General features: G+C 36.7%; 1 protein-coding gene and 1 long non-coding RNA gene across 4 annotated transcripts in view; one reads left to right on the top strand and one right to left on the bottom strand.

The window, feature by feature from the left end:
* LOC306638856 overlaps nucleotides 1–13,419 on the top strand; it is a 29,923-nt gene extending 16,504 nt beyond the window's left edge. The window contains exons 2-3 of one of the 2 annotated variants that reach the window (XR_013757571.1): nucleotides 7,547–7,623; nucleotides 12,604–13,419. This is a non-coding gene — a long non-coding RNA (uncharacterized lncRNA). Of the gene's footprint in view, nucleotides 1–7,546; nucleotides 7,845–12,603 lie in introns of those variants that run through there. The other variant, XR_013757572.1, reaches the window with a different exon arrangement.
* The window catches only part of LOC306638810 (steroid transmembrane transporter SLC22A24-like), a 46,855-nt gene that overhangs the window by 6,826 nt on the left and 15,247 nt on the right, over nucleotides 1–24,782 (bottom strand). For both annotated transcript variants that reach the window (XM_079102181.1, XM_079102182.1), the window contains exon 6: nucleotides 13,426–13,541. In XM_079102181.1, coding sequence (XP_078958307.1) covers nucleotides 13,426–13,541 — 116 coding nt within the window. The remainder of the gene's footprint in view (nucleotides 1–13,425; nucleotides 13,542–24,782) is intronic.

Raw genomic sequence — 24,782 nt, 5'->3', positions numbered from 1 at the left:
AAATGAAAACAGTGAAAGTCAGCAAAGGGAGGACCCATGCTAAAGGAAAAGTCAATCAAAGGAGAAACCAAGTCAAATTAAAAAACCAAAAATAAGCCAAAATGACTGGGAATACAAATCATATCTCAATAATAACCCTGAATGTTAATGACCTAAACTCATTAATCAAAAGTCATAGACTGGCATATTTGAGTTTTCAAAAGACTCAACAATGTGCAGCCTTCAAGAGACTCATAGGAAGAGACATATACAGACTGAAGGTGAAAAGATGAGAAAAAACATATCACACACATGGACTGAGTGAAGAAGCAGGGCTTTCCATCCTCATATCAGATAAAGTGGACATCAAACCAAAGTTAGAAGGGGTAAGGAAGGACATTTCATTTTGCTTAAGGGAGCCATAAGTCTACAAGACATAACAGTCATAAATATTTATGCCCCAAACAATGGAGCACCTAGGTACATCAGACAAATTCTTCTCAATTTCAGGAATAAAATAGACCACAACACAATAACACTGGGTGACTTTAATACACCTCTCTCATCACTGGATAGATTTTTCCAAACTAAAACTGAACAAAGAAACCACAGAATTCAATAAAACCATCAATAATTTAGAATATTCCATCCATCAATGAGCAAATACACTTTTTTCTCAGCAGCACATGAATTCTTCTCTAAAATATGCCAGAAAGCAACTCTTAGAAAAAAAAAAAGACTGCCTTGCATTTTAACAGATCATAATGGAATGAAATTAGAAATCAATGATAAAATGAGAAATAGAAACTACTCCAACACCTGGAGAATAAATAATACACTATTGATTGATGCATGGACAGCAGAAAGGAGGAGATAAAAAAAATTCTTACAGGTAAGTGAGAACACTGATACAACATATCAAAATCTCTGGTACACTATGAAGGCAGTACTACTAGTAAGATTCATTGCATTGAGCTCATTCAATAAAATAATAAAACGTGAACAAATAAATGACCTAACATTACATCTCAAAGTCCTAGAAAAATAACAGATCAACACCAAAAGTAATAGAAGGCAGGAAATAATTAAAATCAGAGCTGAAATCAGTGAAATTGAAACAAAACAAAAAATTCAAAAAATTGAGAAAATGAAGAGTTGGTTCTTTGAGAAAATAAGTAAAATTGATAAACCCTTAGCCACACTAACAAAGAGGAGAGAGAAAACTCAAATTACTAAAGTTCATGATGAAAAAGGCGATATCACTACAGACACTATTGAAATACAAAACATAAGAAGCTATTTTGAAAATCTATACTCTAACAAAATAGAAACTCTTGAAGACTTTAATTTCTGGAGACATATGATCCACCCAAACCAAATCAGGAGGATATACACAACTTAAACAGATCAGTTTCAAGCAATGAAATAGAAGAAGTCATCAAAAGCCTACCAAAAAAGAAAAGACTGGGACCAGATGAATTCTCAGCTGAATTCTACAAGATTATCAATGAAGAGCTAATAGCAACACTCCTCAAAGTATTCCATGAAATAGAAAAGAGGGAATGCTTCCAAACTCAGTCTGTGAAGCTAATATCATCCTGATACCAAAACTAGAAAAAGACACATCAAGGAAAGAAAAATTCAGACCAATATCCCTGATGAACATAGATGCAAACATTCTTAACAAAATTCTGGGAATTCTCATTCAAAAACATTAAAAACATACTGCCCATGATCAAGTGGGGTACATCCTAGGGATGCAAGGTTGACTCAGCATCCAGAAATCAATAAATGTAATTTATCACATCAATAGACTTAAGAATCATATGATCATTTCAATAGATGCAGAAAAGCATTCAGTAAAATACAGCAACTTTTCATGCTGAAAACACTAGAAAAAATAGGTATAGTAGGAACATACCTCAACATTGTAAAAGCCATGTATGCGAAGCCCATGGCCAGCATCATTCTAATTGGAGAAAAATTGAAAACATTCCCACTAAAAACTGGAACAAGTCAGGTCTGCTCTCTTTCACTGCTTCTATTCAACATCATCCTTGAAACTCTAGCCAGAGTGATTAGACCAAAGAAATTAAAAGGATATGAATAGGAAAAGAACCAAAGCTATCAGTGTTTGCTGATGATATGATTCTATATTTAGAGGATCCAAAATATTCCACCAGAAAACTTCTAGAACAAATGAATGAATTCAGCAAATAGCTGGATATAAAATCAACATTGATAAATCTAATGCATTTCTATTCATAAGTGATGAATCCACTGCAAGAGAAATTAGGAAAAATACCCCATTCACAATAGCCTCAAAATAAAAAATAAAATAACATACTTGGGAATCAATCTAACAAAAGAGGTGAAAGACCTCTACAATGAAAACTACAGAACATTAAAGAAAGAAAGGAAACCGTAGAAGATGGAAAGATCGCCCATGTTCTTGGATAGGCAGAATTAATACTGCCAAAATGGCCAAACTACCAAAAGTGCTATAAGGATTCAATGCAATTGCAATTAAAATCCCAATGATGTACCTGATAGAAATAGAGAAAGCAACCATGAAATTTATTTGGAAAAATAAGAGACCCAGAATAACCAAAGCAATCCTGAGCAGGAAGAGTGAAGCAGGAGGTGTCACAATACCAGACCATAAACTCTACCATAGAGCAGTAGTAACAAAAATAGCATGATATTGGCATCAAACTAGGCAGGTAGACCAATGGTACAGAAGAGAAGACACAGAGGCAAACCCACATAAGTACAGTTATCTCATACTAGACAAATATGCGAAAAACAAAAAAATGGAGAAAAGATAGGCTCTTCAGTAAATGGTGTGGGGAAAACTGGAACTCCATATGCAGCAAAATGAATTTAAATCCCTATCTCTCACATTGGACAAAACAAAATAGATCAAGGACCTAGGAATTAGACCAGAGATCCTGCACCAAATAGAAGGAAAAGTAGGCCCAAATCTTCATCCTAATGACTTAGGACCTGACTTCCTTAACAAGACTCCCAAAGCACAAGAAATAAAAACAAGAATCATTAAATGGGATGGATTCAAACTGAAAAGCTTTTTCTCAGCAAAGGAAACAATCAATAATGTGAAAAGAGAGCCAGCCTATAGAGTGGGAGAAAATCTTTTACACGTGCACTTTAGATAGAGCACTGATCTCTGGAATCTATAAAGAACTTCACTTTTCACCAAAAATACAAAGAACCCAATCAATAAATGGGCTAAGGAACTGAGCAGACTGTTCACAGAAGCAATATACAATTGATCCACAAATATGTGAAAAATGTTCAACATCTCTAGTAATTAGAGAAATGCAAATCAAAACTAAGATTTCATCTTTGTCCAATTACAATGACTATTGTCAAGAGTACAAGCAACAATAGATGTTGGTGAGGATGGGAGAAAAAGGTACACTTATACATTGCTGGTGAGATTGCGAATTGCTGCAGCCATCTGAAAAACAGTACAGAGATTTCTTAGAAAACTTGGAATGGAAGCACCATTTGACCCAGCTATCCCACCCCTTGGCCTATACCCAAAGGTCTTAGAATACTCCAGTGATGCAGCCACATCAATATTTATAGAAGCTCTGTTCACAATAGCTAGATTGTGGAACCAATCTAGATGCCCTTCAATTGATAAATGGATAATGGAACTGTGGAATACACAATGGAATATTACTCAGCCATAAAGAGGAATGTAGCTTTTGGAGGTAAATGGATGGAGTTGGAGAATATCATTCTAAGCAAGGTAAGCTAATCCCCCAAAACAGAAGGCCAAATGTTTCCTCTGATAAGTGGATACTGATACATAATGGGAGGAGTTGGAGGGATTAGGGAAGCATGGAGGAACCTTGGATTGTGTACAGGGAAATGGGAAGGGAGAGGAAAGGGGGAAGGAAAGATGGTGAAATGAGACAAACATTATTACCCTATGTACATGTATGATTACAGGAATGGTGTTAACTCTTTATCATGTACAACCAGAAGTGAAAAGTTGTACTCCATTTGTGTATTCATTAATCAAAATGCATTCTGCTATCATGTATAACTAAATAGAACAAACAATGAAAATAAATAAAAATAAAAAATAAATTTCATTTACTTTTTCTCCTCTAGTGAGTGTCATCCATTCAGGAGCTTTGTAGTTTTTGTGTGAGTTCTTTTATGTGTAGTACTTATTTAAATATTTTCTGTCCTTCTGGCTTAGGGATCATGAATTATTTTATCCTTATCTTGAAAAGTTTGTACTACTTCAATTGTGAATGATTTCTTTGTTGAATATAGCAATCTTGATTGACATTTATTTTATTTCAGAGTTTGGATTATGGAATGCCAAGCCCTCCTGAATTTTAGAATCTGAGCCAATCATAAGCTGTCCTTATTGGGAAAAATGGTCACAGTTGAGGATCCAAGATGGTGTACTAGAGGAAGACTGCATTCCTTTTTGCTCTGTAACTCAGGATTCAAGCAGAGGAAAATCTGTTTCTCTGTGAGACGGTCTTTGCTGCTCTTCCATCCCCTGTGATTTACCCCATCTGTCCACCAGTATCACCACCCCTGTCTGTCAGCATATCACCTATTTTTTGAGTGCAAGTTACTTACTGACTGCCACCTATCATCCCCCATTTTCCCATTTGCCTTCCTCTTGCCTGCCCATCGCCTGCCTTTCACTTATCATCCCCCACCTGAGGTCCACCTGCCAATCATCTGCTTTTAGTCTGCAGACCATCTGCAGACTGCCAGCAGATTGCCTGCTGCCTGCTATTGCCTGGAAGTCCATTGTCACACTACCTGCAGGTTTGGTTACACGTGGCTGCTGCCATTTTGGGACAACAGCCAGGACCTGCAGGACCCCTGGTCTGACTGACCATGCCCTGCCTTCATGACCCCTGGCCTGCCCACCCCCCTCATGAACTGGGCCCAGTCAGCACCCATGCTGTGACTCCCCATTTTCCAATGTTTTGGAAGCAATTGTAACCATCTTGGATAATCCTGGAAGCCACCATCTTTAGGTGGGTCACTCCCATCCCGAGACACCTGCTGGAGACTGGAAGGTCCCTGTCAGGTACCTCTCATGCATCAGGCTGCTGAAGACGGGGAAGTTTGAATAGTATATGATTGTTACAGTGTAGCTTTTTTTCCATTTTTTGAAAAATTTTGTTTTTATTTCTTTATTTTTCTTGCTTTCTCTATTTTCCTTTTGTTTATCTGTTTCCTCAGTCTCTTTCTCCCTTTTCTCATGCTAACAACCAGCTCTTTTGATTTTGCTTTCACCTATGATCTAGTACTGTATATACTCTTCTTATCTCATTAGCATTTACATCCTACACCCCTCCCTGTCTTGTTTGTCCACCATTAGAAACTGCAGAACTCATTGCAAATCTATTGACTATACTGTAGATACTAATTTAATTCATCCTCTGTTTATTATTATAATATTGTTAATGTCTTTATGGGGGCTATTTGGTTTAGGGTTGCATATTTTCTGTACTGGGTGCTGCTAATATTGATCTCCCCCTTAAAGAAGAGGTTTTCAAAACCTGCAGGGTCACTATAAGCCTATAGGGGGGAAACTGCAATACCCCAATCAGCACTGCTACAAGGGAAGATACATAAACAACATGGAAAAACAAGGGAAGAAAGTGTTCCAAAGAAACCAAGATTCTGTTCAGAATCCAATGACAGCATGGTAGAAGAAATGTCAGAAAAGTAGTTCAGAACATAATTAAAATGATTCATGAAGCAAAGGATGAGATAAGACAGCAAATGCAGGCAATGAATGATCACTCCAATAAACAGTTGAAATAGCAACTGCAAGAAGCAAAAGATCATTTCAGTAAAGAGAGAGAGATTCTGAAAGAAAACAAACAAACACACAAACAAAAAACCCAAACAGAAACCCTTGAAATGAAGGAAACAATAAACCAAATAAAAAACTCAATAGAAAGCATCACCAACAAATTAGATGACTTGGAAGACAAAACCTCAGACAATGAAGACAAAATATTTAATCTTGAAAATAAAGACAACACAGAGAAGATGTTAAGAAATCATGAATGGAGCCTCTGAGAACTATGGGATATCATGGAGGTTTGTGCATCTGTTGGGATGGATTTCCCTTCCAATTTTATGTGAGAGTGTTTTTAGACTGCAGCCTTTTCTTGGTGAAGTTTTTGGATATCAGGTTATTGTAATTTGTTTAATATATATATCCAAGTGTGTTTCATAGTATAGTTTTCCTGCTAATTGTTTTGTGATGTATTTTAGTGCACTTTGATAGTGTATATTGTGTTGGAGTTGGAGAATTCCTCTTTCTATAAGATCTCTTGAGAGTGGGGTCCTTCTGGTAAGTCAGGAAATTGTATATATAGAAGGGCATAAGGGGTATATTCTCTGTTTGCTTTTCTAGACTTGATAATCTGTATATATTAAAAGGGTGTGAGAGCAATCTGTGTTGAATCCCTTTATAGATATTCACAGTCTTTGTGTTATTTCTCTCTGCTGTTTCTATAAGAACAGATATTCATGAGTGAACCCTGAGTCCCCCTATTCATTCCTACTTGTGACGTGGTTGTCAGTTTGGGGGTTTTGTCTCCTAGTATTTGTGATATAGTGTTGCTGATGTTTGAGTGGGTTAGGTTGTATATGGAACAAGCTGTACTGTCTCCTAGATGGGTAGAGGGTGTAGCTCAGCAGCATACTGTCTACCCCATAAAGTTGAAGTGTTATACTAAATCTCACAGAAAAAGGGAAATAAATAACAGCAATAACAGTAGCAAACAATATGTGGTATTAAAATAAATACCAGGTGCCAAACTATGACATCTTCAACACTAATAACCACAAAAGCAGTAATGGTGGGATCAGAAATTAGCAACAGCAACAAAGACAAACAGCCATGAACTCAATATAGCACTAAAGTAAATACCAGATGTCAAGTATGACTTCCACAATACTAATAACTGTAACAAAATGAATGGTGGGGGCATAAAATATATAAAATAGTTTTAAATGATAGGAAAAATTCAGTCCATTAAGAGGAAAAAAATAGGAAAAAAAGGGAAAATAAGATTAGAATGTTATAAAGCAGAGAAAGAAACAGAAGAAAGGTATAAAGTGAAGGACATAAAGGAGGAAAAGTTTTAAAAATTGAAATAAAGTGGAAAGAGACAGGAAAAGAGAGAACAAGATAATTTGAGTATTGGAGAAGATAGGAGAGAGTAGCAATAGCAAAAGACTTACCCTAAAAAATACAATGAAATAAAAATATGATAAAATATGAAAAAAAATATGCACATACATTCATACACACATATGTATACATACAAATCAAACTGCAAATACAACTGGAAGAACTTAAAAATTCTTAACAAAAAATAAAAGAATTGTCCTCATTGTGATAGTTGAAACTGGACAAGAATTGATATTTACTACTTATGCCAGACTGCCCTTCCATCCATTTCTTCCTGGGGTATGCACATCTTAAAGCAAAGGTTGGGGGTTATCAAACCCTTCCTCCTTTTGTCTTGATTGCTAGAACTGGAACCAAATATGGAGTGGCCTGACTCAAAGCTGATTGAAATGACTCTTAGGCTTCCTGCTCATCATTACAAGGTAGGATGGAATGAGAAGTACAATCTAGTAGATCCAAGGTGGCAGACTAGTGGGAGCCTGCATTCCTTGTCACTCCATAACTTGGACTTCAAGCAGAGGAAGATCTGTTTCTCTGTGAGGTAGTCTTTGCTGCTCATTGATCCCCTGCTTTTTATCACAATTGTCCACCACAATCACCAGCCATATGCCAGCATATTCCCTACTTTTTGAGCGTGGATCACTCACTGACTGCTGCCTGTTATCCACCATTTGTCCATTTGCGTGCCTCTTGCCTGCCCATCACCTGCCTTTCACCCACTCATTGCCCACAGCCCCAGTGTTCACCTACTTATTGTCTGCCATTAGCCTGTAGACTGCCAATAGACTGCCAGTGGATCACCCGCTGCCTGCTGTGGATCACCTGCTGCCTGCTGTTGCCTGGCGCCCATTGTCACAGTACCCACCTGTGAGGTACTGAAAGCTTTCAGGAACACTACAGGGTAGAATCTGTACTGCTTCAGATCCATACTGTTAGATGAGAAGACACACAAACAACATGAAAAAACCAGGGAAAAAAGTGCCTCAAACAAACCAAGATGTTCCAACAATAGACTTCATAGACAACACAGTAGAAGGAATGTCAGAGATGGAGTTTAGAGTGTACATAGATTGATCTTTGAAGTAAAGGATCATATTGGAGAGAAAATACAGGAAGTGAAAGGTCAATAATGAGGCAGATTATAAAAAGGAATCAAGCAGAAATCTTTGAAATGAAGGAAACAATAAACCAAATTAAAAATTCAATGCAGAATTCAAATAATCCAGACGACAAATGGGCTAAGGAAATGAATAGACACTTCACAGAAGAAGATCTACAAGCAATCAACAAACATATGGAAAATTGTTCAACATCTCTAGTAATAAGAGAAATGCAAATCAAAACCACCCTAAGATTCCATCTCACCCCAATTAGATTGGCGATTATCAAGAATGCGAGCAACAACAGGTGTTGGCGAGGATGTGGGGAGAAAGGTACACTCATACATTGCTGGTGGGGCTGCAAATTAGTGCAGCCACTCTGGAAAGCAGTGTGGAGATTCCTTAGAAAACTTGGAATGGACCCTCCATTTGACCCAGCTATCCCACTCCTTGGCCTATACCCAAAGGACTTAAAATCAGCATATTACAGAGATACAGCCACATCAATGTTCATAGCTGCTCAATTCACAATAGCCAGACTGTGGAACCAACCTAGATGCCCTTCAATTGATGAGTGGATAAAGAAACTGTGGTATATATATACAATGGAATATTACTCAGCCATAAAGAATGATAAAATTATGGCATTTGCAGGCAAATGGATGAAATTGGAGAATATCATGCTAAGTGAGATAAGCCAATCTCAAAAAGCCAAAGGACGAATGATATCGCTAATAAGTGGAGGATGACACATAATGGGGGGAGGGAAGGGTTAGTGTTAGGGTTAGAGTTAGGGTTAGGGAGGGGGGCAAGTATGGAGGAAGGAACTACTGTATAGAGGGTAAAGAGGGGTGGGAGGGGTGGGGGAAGGGAAAAAATAACAGAATGAATCAAACAACATTACTCTATGTAAATTTATGATTACACAAATGGAATGCCTTTACGCCATGTACAAACAGAGAAACAACATGTATCCCATTTGTTTACAATAAAAAAAAGATGACAGTAGAAAAATTATAATTAATAAATGTTCTAATTTAAAAAAAAAACAAAAAACACTAATTTATCCTAATTTCCAGTTCACATGAGAGAAAACCAGTGTTTTTTGAGATAAAATTTATCTGAACATTCCAGGTAAAACTTGTTTTCATTGTTCCCTTAAATTACCTAGGTTCTTGGGAATGGAGAGGAACACTTCAGAAACCTGGTGTTCTACTGACTTTTTCTCCAAGGAAGACACAAAACTGAATTAAACATTTATTTTATGTGTATGTGTGTGTATATATATGTGTGTGTGTGGAGTTTATTTTCTCTATTTTCATAATATAATTTCTAAGTTCTATTAATGTGAGGTTTTAATTTTTATCTTCTATAATACAAGCATTTATTTTTAAAGATTTATTTCAAGTTCAGAAAATTTGAGGTTTTTTCCCCATAGATTTTGTGTTAATGTATCGCTGTTGCTTTTTAATTAATTTATCATTTTAGGATTTATTTATCTTAAATACCAAGTATTTTAAGTAGTTTTCTAATTATCTATCACCAAAGATTTTCAAAATAAATTTCAATAATTTGTTTCAATTTTGTAGCATTATAAACATAGTCTATACATTCACTACTTTTAAACATAAGTTTTGCTGATTTTTGAAATGGACAAATAAAGAATGTTTTCTCTAAAAAAAAATAAAAAATTCAATGCAGGGTCACATTACAGCCTGGGGGATGAACTTCTGCACAGGAAGCCCCATGATCTAATGATCAGGGCTCAAAGGAGCATGCCTACATCTACAAGTAAGAGGTAAATGACAGAGGAAAGTGGCAAAGAACCTGCAAGATGGTCCCAGTACCCCTGCATCCTGCACAGTGTATAGTCCTCTCACACACTGCCCAGGCCTGCCCCATCTGACCGTTGGAATTCAGCAGTGGTGATGATACTTCTAAGATTAGATTAGAAGACATGATGGTCCTCCACTGCTCCCTGGTTCCCCGTCCTCTCACTCTCATTATGTGAACTGGGAGAAACCAGCTGCCATGTGCTGAACAGACATCTGGATCTCCCACATGCAAGGAACTGAAGCCTTCTGCTGTCAGTCATGTGAGTCAGCTTGAAAACCAACTCTACTGTCCTTTTAAGTGGCTGCAGCCCTAGCCAACAACTTGACTACAGCCTCAGGAGGGACTCTGACACAGAACAATTTGGTTAAGCTGCTTCTGGTTTCTTACCCTTGGACACTTGTGAAATAACAAATGGGTTAAGTTTTGGGGTAATTTGATGGAAATAATTGATAGCTAATACAGGAAAGATCCACGTTTGATCATCTACTCCAAATCCCAACACAGCTTGCTTTTGTGTTATATATACGTATAAATGGATTGAATAAATATTTGCCAATAAACAAATGAACTCAGAGAAAAAAAAATTCAATGCAAAGTATCACCAGCAGACTAGACTACTTGGAAGACAGAAGCCCAGTCAATGAAGACAAAATACATACTCTTGAAAATAAAGTTGACTACACAGAGAAGATGGTAAGGCACAATGAACAGAACTTCCAAGAAATATGGGATAGCATAAAAAGACCCAATTAAGATTTACTGGAATAGGCATGGAGAAACAAACCAAAGGAATGCACAATATTTTTAATGACATAATGTCAGAAAACTTTTCATATCTAAAGATTGAAATAGAAAGTCAACTACAAGAGGCTTACAGGACCCCAAATGTACAAAATTACAGCAGGCCCACATCAAGGCACTGTTGGGGGCTGTGCCATGTTGACAGCGCCAGAAGGGCACCTGATCACATCGGCAGCGAGGAGGTTAATTGACATAAGCACACTCAGGTGATTTATCGTCCACACACACAATGTATACACATGTGTTCTCGAGCACTCCTAATTGTGCCTGCTCAGACTTCTAGCGTCTGGCCTAATCTTTGCGTAAGGCGTGGCCCTGCTTTCCGCCTCCTGGAGGTGATATAAGCGTAGGCGGAGAGACAGGGCAACACAGCAGCTAGTAGAAAGAAGAGCGGCAGCAGCTAGCAAAAAGAAGTGCAGAGAAGCCATTAGCAGAAAGGAAGAAGAAGAAGCAGCTAGCAGATAGAAACAGCAGCTAGCAGAAAGTGGCAGAAGGCAGATCGCAGAGCGGAGAATTGAGACGCATCACTGAAGCACCTTAGGTAGACGCACCCTTAGCTCACAGGATGCAGGACGCACCAGTAAGAAGCAGCAGAAAACTAAGAAGACATGGATATCTCTGAAAGCAAAGTCTCTCTCTCTCTCCTCTCAAAGCAAGTAAGCCTCATTTCCTCTATCCTCTATGAACAAGCAAGCAAGGAAGGAGCCCAGAGATAGAAGTGGCTCAGTTTCCAGTCCGCCACCCATAAGACCCGTGCAAATTGTTGCTGCAAGCGGTGACAAATATCCACGGATTTGGTACCCAAAGAGCCAGCAACAAGGCACATTAAACTTTTGTTTATCATGGAAGGTGGTTTTTTTTTTTTTTTTTTTTTTTTTTTTTGGTGGTGCTGGGGATTTGAATCGAGGGCCTTGTGCTTGCAAGGCAAGCACTCTACCAACTGATCATGGAAAGTTTTTATTTCATCTTCAAGTTGAAAGCTTAATTTTGCTGGATGTAAAATTCCCATTTGACATCCATTTTATTTCAGATGTTGATATATGTTATTCTAGGACCTCCTGGCATTGAGGGTCTGGATTGAGAAATCAGCTGAGATCTGAATTGGTTTCCCCTTATATGTAATTTGATTTTCTTCCCTAGCAGTCTTTAAAATTCTATCTTTATTCTGTATGTTAGTTATTCTCATTATAATGTGCCTTGGTGTGGGTCTGCTGTAATTTTGTACATTTGGGGTCCTGGAATAAGGATAGAATTTTAAGGGGTGCTAGAGAAAGAAATCAAATTACATATAGGGGGTAACCAATTCGGATCTCAACTGCTTTTTCAACACAGACCCTTAGTGCCAGGAGGTACTGGAATAACATATATCAAGCTTTAAAGAAAGTGAATGCCAACAGAGAATTTTATATCCAGTAAAATTAAGCTTCAGATTTGAAGATATTTACTATCTGTTGGAGTATTGTCTAGAAAGACTAGATCAATGCACACTTAGGGCAGGGATGATACGAAGTTCTAAATGGAAAGTTCCCCCAGTTGGGATCTATCCCTAATTGGAACTTTGTCTTATTCTGGAGAGATTAGACCAACAAACCCATAGGGCCAGGTAGATGCCAATCTCTTCTGATTATCTCAATCTCAGACACTTCTTGATAATTTTACTCATAGGGTAACCAGCTTTTCAGGGTTCAGGGGACACAGCAGGTCACAGCACACTACCACCCAGGACTAAGGCCTTCGAAGGTGCAGTCCTTGAATGTAATCATGCATGCCTGTGTGTTTTCCTGAACCTCTACAGCTGATGGAGTTAACCACCAGACTCCAAGGGAAAGTAAGTTGTACTGTATCTCTGAACTGAATTCTCCTGGTTGAAATCTTCTCTGTGCCTGTTTCAATGGCTTGAATTCTAGGCTATAGAGTAGATGCCAGCCAGGATGCTGTGGTGATCTTTTCTATGGGTTCCCGTAGCAAAAGTGTTCCCCACATCTAGTGTGAGTTTCATGAGTTGGCTTCCACTTTGGCTTGCTCCTCCCAACTTGAGATATAGCACTTTTGAATCACCAACTCCAAGTGTAGACTCAGAGTAGCTAAGTTCAGAATTTCTTTCTATTTTATGGGTGTCTCCAGTGTTTTCCTGCTGTTTCTTTCTTTATTCTTTTGTGTCACCCCTCCCCTCTGGTGACCCCAGAGCTGTTACCACCACTGGCTTGTCACTGATGTACTCTTTCATGTCCTCTGTTGAAGCATGAGTATTTATGGGTCTCTCTGAGTCTCTGACTATCCAATACTGAATTTTAGTGAATTCCCTTAATCATCTACCTCATTGAGAAGCAGTATTCCCATTGTTTCAATTATAAGCCACAGAGAAACTTTAAAGTGCAGCCTTCCTCTACTCTACCATATTTGTCCCTCGTGGCTAATATTTTTGAAAGAAGAAATGTAGTTGCATCTTCAACATTTTAAAGTTACTAAACACCAAATGGAACTTACCTGATAAAGCTCAAGCAGCTGGTTCTCATAATCACTTTGGGTGCATGGAGCAATTGAAAAACTGATGTTTTGATCTGAATTTCATCCAACTCCTTCTGTATGGTGGATTTCACATACTTCAACAACAAAAACAACAGGCATTTATAATATGTCAATGATGGGCAGTACAGGGGTAAGTACTAGAGGATGAGATAAATATGTTAACTATCCTTAAAACCTCTGCCTAGTGGGAAATGTGGCTAAGTGATCTAGCTAATGTAGGGAGAGCTACAAAAGGTGTGGGAAGAAATGGGAACTATATAGGAATAAATCCAGTTTAAATACTGCGCTTAGGAAAGGTAAAAAGCATTGATAAAAAGATTTGCACTGTAAATCAAAAACAGTGAAAAGGTGCTTTTTTAAGGTTTTGAAGTTTCTTGTCCACTGGAAAGGAGACTTGTCCATCCATTGTTAGAATTAGAGCTTACCTCTATAAATCAATGGATTTTACAAAAGCCAGGTTCACTTTATGATTTGGTTCTGAGTAAATCTTTTCTAGGAATTATAGGCACACTGCCTCCACTCATTATTGGAGTAAACAGAGTTAAAGGAGAGTAAAAGACAGGGGATTTTTGGAGTATAATTTGTGCCCAGGCCAGATATTATAGCAGATGAAGTTTGGTGAAATGCCAGGTGAAATATAATAGTTGTAAATATGTTTGGTTTCAGTGTTAGAAATTTTAGCCCTGCCACTACCATGTTTCTTAATATTTTTGGGAAGTTTGGTCAACAGGTACCTAGTTACACTTAGGAGAAATAAATTCTGATGTTCTTTTGTATAGCAGGTATCTGTTGATAATGATAACATCGTGTATTTCAGGAAAAGCTAGATTAAAGAACTTGGAAGGTTCTCACTACAAAGAATAAATGTTTGAGATGATAGACACACTTACTCTGTGAACATTACATAATATATTCATACATTAGAATGTCACATCCCTGAGTATGTAAATTTATTATGCATCAATTAAAAAGTGAAAGTAGCCCCTCTCTCTTTCAGGGGTTATCTAAAGTTTACTCAGTGTCACACATGCAAATATCAAATGTATTCAGCACAAGAGAAGGCACTTAATACTTTTAAAAATAGCAATATTTTATTTCTGATAATAAAACTACAATGAGCTGGGCACTGTGGAACATGCCTATAAGCACAGCAGCTCAGGAGGCTGAGGCAGGAGGATCACAAGTTCAAAGCCAGCCTCAGCAAATTATTGAGGTCCTAAGCAACTTAGCTAGACCCTATCTCAAAATAAAAAATATAAAGGGCTGGGATGTTGCTCAGTGGTTAGGTACCCTGGGTTCAATTCCTAGTACCAAACAACCCCCAAAGACCCCCCGAACAAAAACCTCAACCAAAACAAAAACAAAAACACCCCAACAACAACAACAAAAAACTGTAGTGATTCAGCACAGGATACCACACCTTTTTTTCCTCCTCAGCTCCAGCATATAAGTATTTTAGACCATACAGGCAATAGTTTTTATTGCAACTACTTAATTATGATGTGGTAGCACAAGACAGTCATACATAATACATGATCAAGTGGGTTTTTTACTTCCCAATATTTTATTTACAAAAACAGATGTTAGTCTGGACACAGTTTGCTAATCTCTGGTTAGTGCTGTTGTATCCTACTCCCATTTGTCATTTATTTCTCCAGCTTCTGGGAGTGTTGGTGGCTGATTGTTGTGGCTCCCTCTGTGAATTGTTCTTGGGTAAAGAGAACCTCCTCACCCAAGGCCATACCTTTATCAGTCATCCAATAACTGATAAATTCAGGAGTATGATAATCATGCTTCCTTGCTTCAAGGCAGAGAAATTCTCTTGGGCAGTCCTATTCCAGTGTTTCTTGCAAGATCTGTTGGGGCCTCTATTACAACTGCATTATGCTCTGACTTTTATTGCTGCCTAATTTCATTTTCTCTTCTCACAGATGATGTTCTGAAAGAACTCCCCAATAAATCTGCACACAAATCTTAGGTTTCTAGTTCCTGGGAAACCAGACCTTCAATAGTTGTTAATTGTCTAGTAGTAGTCAAATAAGTTGATGCTATAATGAGTGTAAGCTCATGGCCCACAAATGGTTGAGGCAGAAGACGGGAAGCAAACCTAGGATCAGCTAGCTTTCCTTTATTATGCAGCAAGGTCCATGGATCAGGCACCAGAGGGCCCATTTTCTGGGTATGGAGCTGGCCCTCAAGTTACAGGAGTCTGAGTTTTATAGTTTAATTGGAGACTGGATGTGCAGTTTGGACAGTCAGAGGCTAGTTGTACAGGTTAAAACTTTAACTTAGGAGGGTAGTTGTAAAAAGGTTGAAACTCATTATTATTTGGGGAGATAGGAGTTCAGATCCAAGGGATGAGTACTCAAATCTTTTCCCTTGTTTTACTTTCTCTGAGATCCATTGTTTCTCAGAGTTTCAACATTTGCTTTGCCTCCATTTTGGACTAATTTGCAATGGGGGAAGGTCAAAGTTCAGGGTCCAGCATTCAGTAACTGCCCCTTTCCTTTAGGGCCCACTTTTATTAGGAAAGGATTTACTGGAAGAGTTTTAATGTTTGGCCAATTTCGTTACCCTCCTCCCAGCCACACTGTCCCTCCATTTTTCTTGGAGATGTCTTGTCGGAATATTATTTTCCATAATTCAATGAGAATTTAGAGCTAGATCATCCAGTAAATATAACATGACTGATGTTAGCTGGTGCATGCAGTTGTAATTCAGTTATTAAAAATTTCACTGGTGGTAAACAGAGATGGGGTGGTGGTGAAACAGAATGCACCAGTATGCATATGATTCCAGGATTTTGAAACTTTCAAGAGAAGGAATAATCATTAGAACTTTAGAATTCAATAGCTCCTGTAAGGGGCTATAAATGCATTTAAAAAGGACAATGGAAGACTGGTGATGATTGACTACCAATATAAATGTGAAAACCAGAGGATGTATGTAGAGTAGTGTCTAAGCAGACCCTGGTCTTACACAGGTAGAGGGCAGAAAAAAACTGAAGATCAAGTCCCAGGACAAGTTTTAAGAATGATGTCAAGAAAACTTGAAAATATGAATGTTGGATGGTTTCTTTTGTGAAAGGACCTGGCCTTAATTGAGAAGTAGGACTCACGTTGAGATGAGTATACCTGAATTCAAGCTTTTGATCCTCTTTAATCCCTACCTTCTCTAGTACTATTTGGCATGAAAAAAATTGACTCCACCTCCCTGCCAAAAGCTAGTGTTATTGTCCTTGTATAATTTAAAAATTTTATTGGTGCAAATAGCAATGATACAAAATAGTGGGTTTCATTGTGGCATATTCCTACATGCACATAACATAATTTGATCAATTTCATTTCCAAGTTAGCCCCCCCATTGACCTCTTTTCCTCCACAAGATCCCTTTCTTTAACAGTCTCCATTCAATTTTTAAATGAGATTCTCCTATTTTTCCCTTTTCTCTCTCCAGCTTCCACATATGAGAGAATACATATGACTTAGAATTTCTGAGTCTGGATTATTTCACTTAGCATAATCGTCTCAAGTTCTACCTATTTTTTGGCAAATGCTAAATTGTTATTCTACTTTATGGCGGAATAAAACTATTATATATATAATAGTTTTATAAGATATAATAATATAATAATAATAATATTATAATATATAATATATTATATTATTATATAATATTATATTATATATTTTATTATAATGTATATTATATATAATATAATAATATTATAATAGTTTTATAATATATAATTATATAATATTTAATATATAATTATATATAATATATTAATATTATAATATAATATATGATTATATAATATATAAATATAATTATATAATATATAATATTATATGTAAATGTCATATATATGACATTATTTTTATCCATTCATCTGTTGATGAATACCTGCTCCATACTTGGCTTTTGTGACTTGTGCTGCCACAGACATTTATGTGAATGTTTGACTAAAGTATGCTGATATTAATTCTTTTGGATAAATACCAAAGTACTCACTCCTATAACTGGTCATATGATGGTTCTATTTCTAGTTTTGAGGAATCCCCATAATGATTTCCATAGTGTCTGCCCTGATTTACACTTCTGCAGTGTATTTGAGTTCCTTTCCCCCAGCATCCTCACCAGAACTTATTGTTATTTGTATCCTTAATGATTGCTATTCTAACTAGTGAGATGAAATCTCAGTGTAGTTTCAATGTGCACTTTCCTAGTGGCTAAAGCTATTTAACATTTTTGTTTTCATTTTTGTTGGTCATTTATACTTCTTTTGAAAACTGTCTTTAGTTCATTTGCCCATTTATTGATAAGTGATTTGCATTTTGGTGGTGTTTTTTCAAGTTCTTTATATATTCTTGATATTAATCATCTATCAGAAGAGTAGCTGGAAAAGATTTTCTTCCATTTTTTAGGCTTTCTCTTCATGTTATTATTTCCTTTGCTGTGCAGAAACTTTTTAATTTGATGCCATTCCATTTATTGATTCCTGATATTATTTCCTAAGCTGAACGAGTCTTATTGGGGACATCATTGACTGCACCTGTATTTTGGAGTGCTGCCCCTATATTTTCTTCTAGAAGTTTGCAAATCTTTTAACCTTATTTCTAGGTCTTTGATCCATTTCAAATTGGTTTTTATGCAGGATGAGATAGATCTAGTTTCAGTCTTTTACGTATGAACATCCAGTCTTCCCAACACCATTTATTAAGGAGCCTGTCTTTTTTAATTTTATTGTAAACAAATGGGATACATGTTTCTCTATTTGTACATGGAGTCAAGGCATACCATTTGTGTAATCACAAATTTACATAGGGTAATGTTGTTTGATTCATTCTGTTATTATTATTTTTCCCTTCCCCCCACCCCTCTTTTCCCTCTATACAGTCCTTCCTTCCTCCATTCTTACCACCCTCCTTATCCCAAACCCTAAACCAAACCCTAACCCTAATGCTAACCCCTCCCACCCCCCATTATATGTCCTCTTCTGCTTATCAGCGAGATCATTTGTCCTTTGGTTTTTTGAGATTGGCTTTTCTCACTTAGCATATTCTCCAATTTCATCCATTTGCCTGCAAATGCCATAATTTTATCATTCTTCATGGCGGAGTAATATTCCATTGTATATATATGCCACAGTTTCTTTATCCATTCATCAACTGAAGGGCATCTAGGTTGGTTCCACAATCTGGCTATGGTGAATTGAGCAGCTATGAACATTGATGTGGCTGTATCTCTGTAGTATGCTGATTTTAAGTCCTTTGGGTAGAGGCCAAGGAGTGGGATAGCTGGGTCAAATGGTGGTTCCATTCCAAGTTTTCTAAGGAATCTCCACACTGCTTTCCAGAGTGGGTGTACTAATTTGCAACCCCACCAGCAATGTATGAGTGTACCTTTTTCCCCACATCCTCACCAACACCTATTGTTGCTTGTATTCTTGATAATTGCCATTCTAATTGGGGTGAGATGGAATCTTAGGGTAGTTTTGATTTGCATTTCTCTTATTACTAGAGCTGTTGAACATTTTTTCATATATTGATTGCTTGTACATCTTCTTCTGTGAAGTGTCTGTTCATTTCCTTAGCCCATTTGTTGATTAGATTATTTGTATTCTTGGTGTAGAGTTTTTTGAGTTCTTTATAGATTCTGGAGATTAGTGCTTTATCTGAAGTATGAGTGGCAAAGATATTCTCCCACTCTGTAGGCTCTCTTCACATTGCTGATAGTTTCCTTTGCTGAGAGAAAGCTTTTAGTTTGAATCTATCCCAGTTGTTGATTCTTGCTTTTATTTCTTGTGCTATGGGAGTCCTGTTAAGGAAGTCTGATCCTAAGCCAACAAGTTGAAGATTTGGACCTATTTTTTCTTCTATAAGATGCAGGGTCTCTGGTCTGATTTCAAGGTCCTTGATCCATTGTGAGTTGAGTTTTGTGCAGGGTGAGAGATAGGGGTTTAGTTTCATTCTGTTGCATATGGATTTCCAGTTTTCCCAGCACCATTTGTTGAAGAGGCCATCTTTTCTCCATTGCATATTTTTGGCACCTTTGTCTAGTATGAGAAAATTGTATTTATTTGGGTTTGTGTCTGTGTCCTCTATTCTGTAGCATTGATCTACGTTTCTATTTTGGTACCAATACCATGCCGTTTTTGTTACTATTGCTTTGTAATAGAGTTGAAGATCTGGTATTGCGATACCCCCTGCTTTGCTCTTTCTACTGAGGATTGCTTTAGCTATTCTGGGTTTTTTATTCTTCCAGATGAATTTCATAATTGCTTGCTCTATTTCTGTGAGGTACGTCATTGGGATTTTAATTGGAATTGCATTGAATCTGTATAGAACTTTCGGTAGTATGGCCATTTTGACAATATTAATTCTGCCTATTCAAGAACATGGGAGATCTTTCCATCTTCTAAGTTTTTCTTTAATTTCTTTCTTTAGTGTTCTGTAGTTCTCATTGTAGAGGTCTTTCACCTCTTTTGTGAGATTTATTCCCAAGTATTTTATTTTTTTTGAGGCTATTGTGAATGGGGTAGTTTTCCTAACTTCTCTTTCTGAAGATTCATCACTTATGTATAAAAATGCATTGGATTTATGATCTTGTAACCTGCTACTTTACTGAATTCACTTATGAGTTCTAAAAGTTTTCTGGTGGAAAGGGAGCCTGTCTTTTCTCCAACATGTTTTTGGTGTCTTTGTCGAGGGTAAGATGAATCTATGGATGGGTTTATTGTTGGGTCTTTATAGTATTCCATTGGTATACATGTGTTTTGTTTCCAGTGCCACATCATTTTTGTTACTATAATTCTGTAGTAATAATTCTAATTTTAAATTGGTTATTGTGGTACCTCTAGCTCTCTTTGCTCAGAACTATTTTGGCTTCTGTATTTACATTTGAATTCTAGTACTATTTTTTCTAGCTCTGTGAAGAGTCATTGATATTTTGTTGGGGATTGCATTGAATCTGGAGATAAGGTTCATATGGTGATTTTAACAATATTAACTCTGTTAAGGAAAAGATTCTAAGATCAAGGTGGTCATCTAGGTAATAGATCAGAAACCCTGCACCTAATAGAAGAAAATGTAGGCACTCCATCATGTTGGCTTAGGAACCAATTTCCTTAAGGAATCTAAAACTCAGGAAGTAAAATTAAAAATCAATAAATGGAATGCCATCAAACTAAAATGCTCTTTATAGCAAAGGAAACAAGTATGAAGAGAGAGCCTATAGAATGGGAGAAAATCTTTGCCACCCACACCTCAGAAATGATACTCATTTCCAGGATATAAAAAGAACTCTAAAAGCTTACCACTGGGCTGGGAAGATAGCTAAGTTGGTAGAGTGCTTACTTCTCAAGCACAAGGCTCTGAGTTCAATCCCCAGCACCACAAAACAAAAACAAAAACAAAGACAATAAAACAAAACAGCTTACCACCACCAACTACAACATCATCATAACCAAGACAATAAATGGGCAAAGGAACTAAAAAGACCCTTCTCAAAAGAAGAAATAAAAGTGTTAAGCAAATATATGAAAAAAATCAATATCTCTAGCAATTAGAGAAATGCATATTAAAATTACACTGGGATTTCATCAGTCTAGTCATAATGGCAATTATGAAGAATACAAGGACCAATAACTGTTGGTGAGGATGTGGGGAAAAGGGTACACTCATACATTGCTGGTGTAGCCACTCTGGAAAGCAGTATGAAGATTCCTCAAAAAAAGTGGAATGGAACCACAAGTTATCCCACTCCTCAGTTTATATCCAAAGGATTTAAAATCAGCATACTGCAGTGACACAGCCACATTAATATTTATAGAAGCTCAATTCACAATAGCTAAACTATGAAATCAACCCAGGTGTCCCTCAACAAATGAATGGATAAAGAAATTACGGCATATATACACAATGGAATATTAGTCATAAAAATGACTTTATGATATTTGCAAGTAAATGGATAGATCTGGAGACTATCATGCTAAGTGAAATAAGCCAAACCCCAAAAACAAAAGGTCAAATGTTTTCTCTGATATGTGGATGGTAACCCACAATAAAATAGGGGGAGGGGAAGAATAGAAGTTCAGTGGATTAGACAAAGGGGAATGAAGGGAAGGGAGCAGGGATAGGAATAGGAAAGACAGTGGAATGAATCTGACATAACTTTCCTATGTACATATGCGAATACACCAAAGTAAATCTCACAATTGTGTACATCCACAAGACTGAGATCCTAATTAGAATAAGATATAAACCATGCTTGTATAAATGTAACAAAATAAATTCTACTGTCATATATAACTAAAAAAGAACTAGTAAAAATTAAAAAAAGATCAAGATGATCAGAGTATAAAGTTGAATAAAAGGGAAGTTTTTTTCATATGGAAATAATTGCTGACAGCTTTGAAAGATAGCCTAAACAGACCAATAGCTAGGAATGAGATAGAAGCAGTAATGAAAAGTCTTCCAAGAAAGAAAAGCCCAGGATCAGATGGATTCTCAGCTGAATTCTACCAGAGTTTTAAGGAAGAACTAATGCTGATGCTCCTCAAATTATTCCATGAAATAGAAAGGGATGCAACACTTCCAAATTTATTCTACAGAGCCACTGTCATCCTTATAACTAAAAGTACATAAGGACACATCAAGGAAAGAAAACTACAGACCAATATCCCTCATGAACTAAGATGCAAAAAATCCTTAATAAAACATTAGCAAATCACATTCAACCAAGTTGGCTTTTATGACAGTCTTGCAGGGATGTCTTTACATGCACAAACCAATAATGGGTGCTGAAGAATTAAGAATTAAATAGAATTAAGGACAAGAAACACATGGCCATCTCAATAGATGCAGAGAAAGGCTTCAGCAAAATTCAGCACCCATTGGTAATAAAAGGAAGAAAGTAAGGATAGATGAAACTTACCTCAATATCATAAATACTATATGCCACAAACCCAAAGCCAAAATCATAGTGAATGAGGGAAAACTGAAAGCATGTCCTTTAGAATCTGGAACAAGACAGGGACTTCTGTTCTCATCATTTCTACTCAATATATACTAGAAATTCTAATGGGAGCAATTAGATGAGAGAAGAAAATAAAAGGAATAAAAATGGGAAAGGAAGAAGTCAAATGGCCACTGTTTGCAGGTGATACAATACTTAGAAGATCTGAAAACTTTTATCAGAAGACTGCTATAACTAATAAACAAATTCAGCAAAGTAGTAGGTTACAAAGTCAACATACAAAATAAATAGCTTTTCTGTACACCAATAATTAATTTGCTGAGAAAGAAATCAGGAAAGCAATTCATTTACAATAGCCTCAAAAATCAAAAAACAACCCCCCCACACATAAAACCAAAACAAACAAAAAAAGAAAAAACAACAATAACTAAATTGTGGAACCAACCTAGATGCCCTTCAACAGATGAATGGATAAAGAAACGGTGGTATATATACACAATGGAATATTATTCAGCCATAAAGAATAAAATTATGTCATTTACAGATAAATGGATGGAGTTGGATAATATCATGCTAAGTGAAATAAGCCAAAACTAAAAGGCCTGATGTTTTCCCTGATAAGTGGATGATGATACATAATGGGGGTGGGGGAGTGCAAGGTGAGAGAATGGAGGAACTTTAGATTACATAGAGGGGAAATAAGATTGGGGGTATGAAAAATGATGGGATGAGACACATCATTACCCTATGTACATGTATGACTACACGAATGGTATGAATCTACGTCATGCACAACAATAGAAATGAAAAGATGTACCCCATTTGTATACAATGAATCAAAATGCAGTCTGTAAAAATAAAAAAAAAATTTAAAAAACCCAACCATAGAATAAATCTAGCCAAAGATATGAGAGAACTCTACAATGAAAATTATAAAAGATTGGAGAAAGAAATTGAAAAAGACACAGAACATGGAAAGACTTCCATGTTTATGGGTAGGCAGAAGTAATATTGTTTCATACTACCAAAAGCATCATACAGATTCAATGCAATCTTCATCAAAAAGCCAATGACATTCTTCACAGTACCAGAAAAAAACAGTCCTAAAATTCACTTGGAAGAATAAATGATCCAGAATTGCCAAAGTAATTCTAAGCCAAAAAAAGCTATACTGGAGGCATCACAAAGCCTGTCTTCAAATTATACTACAGAGCTATAGTAACAGAACTGTACTGGCATAAAAACAGACACATAGACCAATGGTACAGAGTAGAAGATCCAGAGACAAACCAAAACATTTATAGTCATCTACTCCTTGACAAAGTTGCCAAAAACATAGGTTGGACAAAAAGTAGACTTTTTAATCAATGGTGCTGGGAAAACTGGTTAATCAAATGTAGAAGAATAAAACTAGACCCTTATCTCTCACCCTGCTTAAAAGTCAACTAAAAGTGACCAAAAACCTTTGGAATTATACCAGAAATTGTGCAACTCCTAGAAGAAAACATAGGATCAACACTTCCATGTAGTCAATGACTTTCTCATTGGGACCCTCAAAGATATAATACCTAGAATTAATAAATGGGATGGTATGAAATTAAAAAGTTTCTGCAGAGCATAGAAAACAATTAAGAATGTAAAGAAAATGGGAGAAAATCTTTGCCAGCTACTCTTCTGGCAGTGTGAAGTCCTTGGTTCAATTCCCAGCAGTAAAAAAATATTATTTTGGGCTTTGAGCACGTACTATAATGAAATAAGACTTTCTGGGACATTGAGCAATTGTGTCAACTTATTTAGTGGGTTAGAACGATGGAATAATTTTGTCACCAGAAAATCTATTCTTTGTGTTTTCCTTTATCAACATTTTCTTCTGTAGGGCATTTCTTCTCTTTCAGGGCTCATGTGGGAGAGTCTATCAGTTGTCCCTCTAACAAGCAGTTTGTGTGATGTCTGAAATGCCTTTTAGCTTCCTTTTTATCAGTTAACACCTAATACTTTTTGGTCCTTTAAAGCTAAGGTGAACACTTCCTCTGTGTTCTCTCAAAAATTATTTTCATGTGACTTGTCATTACACCCTTTTTGTAATTGTCTCTTAATTTTTTGGGTCCCATACTAAAATGTAAGTTCCTTAAAGGCAGAGATTCTGATTTATTCCCTTATTAACATATATTAACATTCTGGCACACTGTAGATGCACAAGGATTTTTAAATGAGTTAATGAGAGTATTCTTGAATGAGCTACATCAGAATCTGGCTCCCAGTCATGAGGAGGGAAACTTTGGGGGCGGGGGGAGAAAGATTCATCCAAAGATTTTTCACAGAGGTGCAATCTTAGA

This window comes from Sciurus vulgaris, assembly GCF_902686455.1.
Source record: "Sciurus vulgaris genome assembly, chromosome: 11".
In the NCBI taxonomy this organism is placed as follows: Eukaryota; Metazoa; Chordata; class Mammalia; order Rodentia; family Sciuridae; genus Sciurus; species Sciurus vulgaris.
This window is presented reverse-complemented; position numbering and strand designations above follow the sequence as displayed.